This window comes from Phalangium opilio, unplaced genomic scaffold (assembly GCF_054372755.1).
Source record: "Phalangium opilio isolate 3A_F unplaced genomic scaffold, DU_Popi_V2 ptg000090l_1, whole genome shotgun sequence".
NCBI lineage: Eukaryota > Metazoa > Arthropoda > Arachnida > Opiliones > Phalangiidae > Phalangium > Phalangium opilio.
In genome coordinates this window covers 3,073,025-3,079,623 of record NW_028324195.1, presented here as the reverse complement: position 1 = coordinate 3,079,623, position 6,599 = coordinate 3,073,025, and the positions used below count along the sequence as shown (strand labels likewise).

The 6,599-nt window shown below is 38.3% G+C and overlaps 1 protein-coding gene across 1 annotated transcript; it reads right to left on the bottom strand.

Annotated features, from left to right (window-relative positions):
* Positions 1 to 457: 457 nt before the first annotated feature.
* LOC149645021 (uncharacterized) lies at positions 458 to 4,274 on the bottom strand. The gene is made up of 4 exons (XM_089850395.1): positions 3,944 to 4,274; positions 2,805 to 3,628; positions 1,641 to 2,699; positions 458 to 1,537 (listed from the first exon to the last, which is right to left on the bottom strand). The coding sequence occupies exons 1-4, from the start codon at positions 4,272 to 4,274 to the stop codon at positions 458 to 460; spliced, it is 3,294 nt and encodes a 1,097-aa protein (XP_089706521.1).
* Positions 4,275 to 6,599: the final 2,325 nt, after the last annotated feature.

The window sequence follows — 6,599 nt, the reverse complement described above, 5'->3', positions numbered from 1 at the left end:
CCGAAGTCTTATAGTAAACGGCGTTGACATTTATGGTTAATATTCCTGAACGCAGGTTACAATATTCAGTGCTGAACATAACACAGCACTGTTTTTTGTCTTTTGTTGATGCTTGATGGTGGGTTTGTGGGAATTTGCGCAGACAACCTTTACTTCGATGGAATCGAGGTTGTAAATATTATGGTAAAACATCAAATTGTATGCAGCCAGTATGGCGTACAAGATGGCGGCCGCTGCTAAGTCGGAGGAGTCGTGTTTTTTTACGCTCTCGTCTTTTTTGGTGGGGAGATTATTTAAAGATATTTTTTTCATAAATTAAGAAATTATTTCACAGTAATGGTAAATTTTATTCTGAGTGTAATAAAGCTAATCACAATTAATATTAATTAAACATATTAATTAAAATACAAAAAATTATATATATATACACACAAATCAATATTTTTCAAATTTAAATTCAATTGGTTTGATAACCATATGGTGTGGTAGTATAATCGGGGAAAACTCTGACTTTGTCGACGACTACTTGATATATTTTTGTTTGATCTATTGTAATGAGGGTATGATTGGGCAGGCGACGTATTTGGGGGCCAATGGGTACTTGTATAGAATTCATTTCAGGTTTCCCCTGGTTGTTTACGCCTAATAATTTTTTCATAATGTCAAAGTTTACATGATTCTCGGTTGATGAATTTAAGTAGAATCCCTTAACTTTAATTATATTGGTAATTTTTTCTGTTGCGGGATGGTAAATGTTCATGGAATAATTTTTTGCGCCTGCACTTCCGAATTCACAAATATATGCGTCTTTACCGTAGGGTTCTAGTTCATTTTTTAATTCGCCAAGATAATCCCCCGTCGGGAGTATAGGGACGCCATCTGGTGAGAGGTAGATCAGGCTATCGGTATCCATATAAAAACAGAGGTCACCTACCATCTCGAGATGTTTTAAAAGATGAAGGCGTGCCATAGTTGTGGTATAACAGGCTATGACGACATTAGTGTGTTTATGAGCTATCTCATTCTCGGCAATGTCTTCTGATTTAACTAAGATGGTGTTGTCATTTAAAGTCATGAGACTTTTTACTTCTTTATCGGGGTTGAGGATCAATTCGTATAGAGTCTTGGCGTCTTTTATGATGTCTGTTGAGGCGTGTCTAGTTTTCTGTCCAGATTTCCCCCAAAAAGAGTTAAGCATAAGCTTACTGAGGCATCTCAACCCTTCGTTCTTTTCAATTTTATCTATATCTAGATCTATCCCCTCAACTTCTTTGTAGTTCCTGACATAGTTTTCTTTGTCCTCCTGGGTGATACAATCGGCAGGGAAACCGCTAGCCAGAGTTTTGTACTCTAAAAAGGCGTTTACGTAGTCTTTAAAAAGATCGCCTTGTTTAGACTCTGTGTTGTATTGCGTTATTTTGGAGGACCAGGCTTCGTACATGCGCGTGATTTTGTATCCTCGCTCTACGTCGTATCTCAACTCGTCGGTAACCCAGGTACACCGCAGCTCTCTCTGATCAGGTGTGTGAACAGTCACCTTGAAATTGAGTTTTACAACAGGTGTAACATAGGGGAAAGGTGAGCTTACCATTTATCCGAGCGGGTAAAACCGGATGTATGAGATTTTGGGCCGGAAGTACATCGCACTTGAGAAGGCCATCAAAAGAGAAGATATCGGGGAAATTGTCGAAAATAATTTGAGTATGTCCAATAGGAATTTTACCCGTTTTGTTCACGAACGGATATAAACTGGTGAAATCAACGTAGTGCATTTTTTCTGTACCAGCTGTTTTATGGCACAGATTGTTAGCGCTACAACGACCTCCAAAGAAAGCATCACGTGGGTTCAATCTTTTGGCTGTTTTAATACGAATGTCGTTGCGTTTTAAAAAATCATTTATTTCGGTGTTATTTGTTTTGTCCTGTTGCCACTCGCATACCCATTTGACATTCACTTTGTAGTGGAGGGCTTCTAGTTTACAAAATTTTTTCTCGGTTTTTGTGTACCTCGTATTTAATGTTTGAGTGGGGTCGCCATGTAAAATCATGTTTCTGTTTATAGGGAAGTGAACTTTACAGCCATGATAGTAGCATCCCATGAATTCGAACACTTCTTTGTTTGTGGGGCAATAACCATCTACCTTTAGGGTTTGGATTTTAACCTCCCTACCTCTAAAAGAGGATTGAATAAGAATGTTTCTCTCGTGAGACGTCCATTCTAGCCATTCAATAGCGCCAAAAGATTGATTTTCGCCAAGTCTGTAGTAGTTTGAAGGGATGATGCTAATGGTATTGGATTTGAGATAGTTTTTACAATAGACATAGGAAAAAACGCCTGGGAGGGTAACTGAGCCGCAATTAAATGGGTCTACGCTAGTAACTTTAAGTAGGAGGGACCGAAAGGTTAAACACCCCAAAAATAAGAGTAGAGTGTCAGTTTCGCAATAATGATAAAGCTCCTTTAAGAAATTAAAGCCTTTACCCTTACGGACTTCTGAAGTGTGCCATTTTATGAAAGCGTCCAAGTTTTTCCTGGTGAAATACTGACACCCGTAAGCTTCTGTCGGTGGTAGAGTGTCCTCCAATACGTAGTTAGTTTCTTCCTGTCTGTCAATAATGAACTCGTGGTCCACTACGTTGAAAAGGAAATGAGGAAAATACCCTTTAGCGGCATTAGGGAGACCGAAAGTAGCGGGAAACTTAGATAAGGCGACTGGGATGAAGTTGTACGAGTCAAGGAATAATATATTTGATAGTTTCATTTCTAAAATCCGAGTTCCGTTAATTTTCAATGATTCTGGTACAAATTTCTCGTCACGATTAATTATTTCTCTAATTAATAGCTGGTTGTCATAGTTACTGCCGAAATGAGACACCACGATATCTTTCTTCACGTCGAATAAGCTAATCAAGTAATCTAGGAACGAACCAATAGGTTTGCCACCTGTGAAGCGTTGTTTGCGAGGCCCAAATTGATTACATTTTATACAAATAAAATCGAAGGACGTTTCGTCAATGCAGTCTACGCAGACCGAGATACTAACGCATAAGATGGCTTGATGCTCGTACGCTCCCAACTTTTTTGGGCATCTTTTCGTTTGTATACATTCAATGTCGAAGAAAACGTACATTAGTTCGGGTAAATTATAGCGTGGTTTTTTAGCAGGGTTAACATTGATTGTTTTGTCTTTGATCACTTGAATGTAGCATAAATGATCGCTGGGTTGATGCTTCCCACAAATATGACAGAAAATCTCCCCACAGCTATGTCTAGTAGTACGTTTTACGAAATCAATTATTTTAAAGCAGCTTTTGCAATGGTAAAGCTGCTCGCAAAGGGCTTTTTTGTTACCAACCGGAAACAAATGGCTGTTATAACAATCGTCACCCCAGAATTTTCGTAGGCAGGAGTCGCATGTTTTTTCACGTCCATGACAAACAGTCGGACGCATACATTTAAAGCAAAAATCATTGCATTTATGAGATTGAACACGCCAGTAAGGTGTGAGGCACTTCTCGCAAAAGTGTTCGTGACTAAACAATGGTTTTAAATTTGTTAGGACGTTATAGTGATTATTCTCATTAAGTAAAAAGAGGCGTGGTCTGGTATCTGTAGGGCCGTTTTCGCCTAAAATTAGAATTGGAACTCTGTTTTCGAATTTATAAACAAATATAGAATAGGAGGATAAAAAACTTTAAATTTCTGGAATGAATCGGGGGTACCGCATTCGGATACAGAGACAAAGATCTAAAGCCTCTGTTTTTTGGCTTGTGTAACGGGGTCCTGCTTGTGATATGGTCACGTAACGATTTTTTAACTCTGTGTTGTTTTTGTTGTTCATGTGGACACGATGAGCGACAGCAACACAAAGGCTACGCGCTAAACAGAGATTATCAGTGTTTGGTATTCGTCGAATCCCCCTTCGATCCTTTGAAAAAATACTGAATGGCTTGAGTTGACGACGATTAGAACGTCCATACCCTTCTGGTATTCTGACTATACTAAATATCATTTTTATGGGTCCTTGAAAAAAATGTTCGATTTCATCGTCATAAAGTAACTCGGCTAGTTGGTCAAAGAGGATAGAAGGGTCTACTTGATCTAGTCTTTTAAAGGATAATTCAAGTTCCGAACGACAGTTTATACCCAGACTTCGTAAAGTTATTTGCACGAAATCTGTTGCTCTATATTCGCTTAATACGTGTTCCGTAATAGAACATATACTATCCACCGGATCATCAGTTATATTTAGAGTTATTTCATTGCCATACATATTAAAATGTTCAAAAAATCTCTCGCTCTGCTCTAGAATTTCGCAAGATGGTACCCCATTGATCATAAACTTTCGCCTCGGCCTCCTCCGAATCTACGATGGAGCTCTTTTCGCTGGGGGCGTAGTCGGAAAAGTTCAGAGACATGTATTCAAAAGGGTCGTTCTCCGTCTCGTCTTGTTGGCACGCGTTATCTAGAATCTCCCCCATCTCCCTGCCAGTTTGTGAATTATCGAAACTGGATCTCAAAGATTCTTTTTCACGGTTATCACGTTCTATTTCTTGCTTCCGCCTTTTCACGCGGTCTGTGTAAGAAATTTTTAAAGGGTTAGGAATTAAATTACATAAATGTTCCAATTCGTCATGTGTTTGACACGTTTCAGGTGTACGAGGAACATTCTTCATATAGTCTATTAGATCGAGGAACGTTTGAATAATATTTAAGCCGCCATTTATGATAAAACCGGGTAATGTTGAAGGTATATTAGCAGGATCTAAGTGTAAATAAGAGCAGAGAAAATAGTAAAACTTGTATAATTCGACTATGTTCCAAGGCTTATTTACGGCCATTTCTTCAAGTGTCCAGCGAAGTGCTTCAGCGTCCATGTTGAGGTTTTGACGATTGATGTTCGACTGTGAAATACTGTTATTTTCTCACGTTCTTTATAATAGATTCCTACCCCCCTTCTCTTCCTCCTCTCAAGGGGGGGGTCAAGGACAGTTGATTTTTCGAAATTATTGACTAACAATACAAGGTACTAGCAAAGGCCATCGCTGCTGATTTCCGACATGTTTAAACACGTCTAATATTGTTTGACAGTGAACAATAGGTGATATAAGATAGACGTACGATGGCTTGACAGGGCGTCAAATAGTCGTATAACAAAACAACGAATTTGCAATAGATTTTATAATTCAACAAAAGGAATAATTATAACAAAAGAGTTGGTGCGACATTCCACTAGGTGGGTGCTTCTTCAACAATGACATTGTAAAAATGTTAGGAAATAATTTCTTTAATCAATCAAATAGTGACAGGTCTATTTAAGGAATGTTGAGAATAGTAGATAAATAGGTCAAGTTTACTATTGTGTAATTTATTTACTCCTCAACTGTCAGGTACACAAAGGTTGTCAGGAATTCGTCGGATCTTGGAGATTTAAAAAAAACTGTTTATTGTGATATTTATATTATTGGTCTTGAGAGTGCTGGAATTCCTTAATCTCTGGTTTGAAAAACGTACCTAAAAATACGCTTATAATCGAAGAAGGGAGGGGGTTCTTCAACAATGACCTTAGGTCTTTGAAGATGTTAGGAAAATATTTCGTCAATCAATCAAATATTGACAGGTCTATTCAAGGAATGTGGGTAATAATAGATAAATAGGTCAGGTTTACTATTGTATTATTTATTTACTCGTCAGCTGTTATGGAGGCAAGTACAGAAAGGTTGTCAAGAATTCGTCGGATCTTGGAGGTTAACCCCCCAAAACTACTCATTATACTATTTATCTTATTGATCTTAGGAATGTTAGAATTTCTTAATCTCTGGTTTCAGAACTTTGACGTAAAAATACGCCTACAATCTAACAACGGAACAATCAAGGACAATAGATATTTCGCGATAGCTACGTAGGAAATTTAGTATAAAAACCCTCAAACACGACAGAGGAGAGTATCATAATTCGAGAAGACCTTAAACGTGCAAGATGGAAAATTTAGAAGCTGGCAAGAGGAAGATTGGCGTAACTAACGAACGAAAAATCAACGGTAGATTCCACATTTCTACAGAGTTGTTCCTGACTACGGGGTTCGTGAACGGCACCCTTGACCCCGAGATTCGCTTATGCAGGAAGCAGTCGGTAAAAAGTTTCGCCATTTCAACAAGTACCTGGGAAAAGTTCATCCCGCGTTTACCCGTATTAGCAGGCTGGACGGCGAGCCACGAGACCAATAACTTTGAAATCGTTTTGAACGATAACGCAAATGAAACAACAACTGTTGTGGCGTATCATAATACGAGTCACATTAAAGATTTACTAAATGATGATTCCATTGTTTTGGACAGTCTGGAAACAGCGGCATTGAACCGAGTTTAGAATGCCGTTAAGGAGCATCTTACTAAGTTAAGTAACCATGAAATTGTATTCACGCACATGGCTGATATTATTATAGAATTTTATAATGATATTTATGATAATTTATATGGCGATCACGATCGCATACCGTGTTTAGATGGGCAGCCCGAAAAATTCGACGCAGTTGTGGGTTACTTCACCAATTTTGTAACGTCTTACCAAGTGGTAATGAAATTTAATAATGTACTGG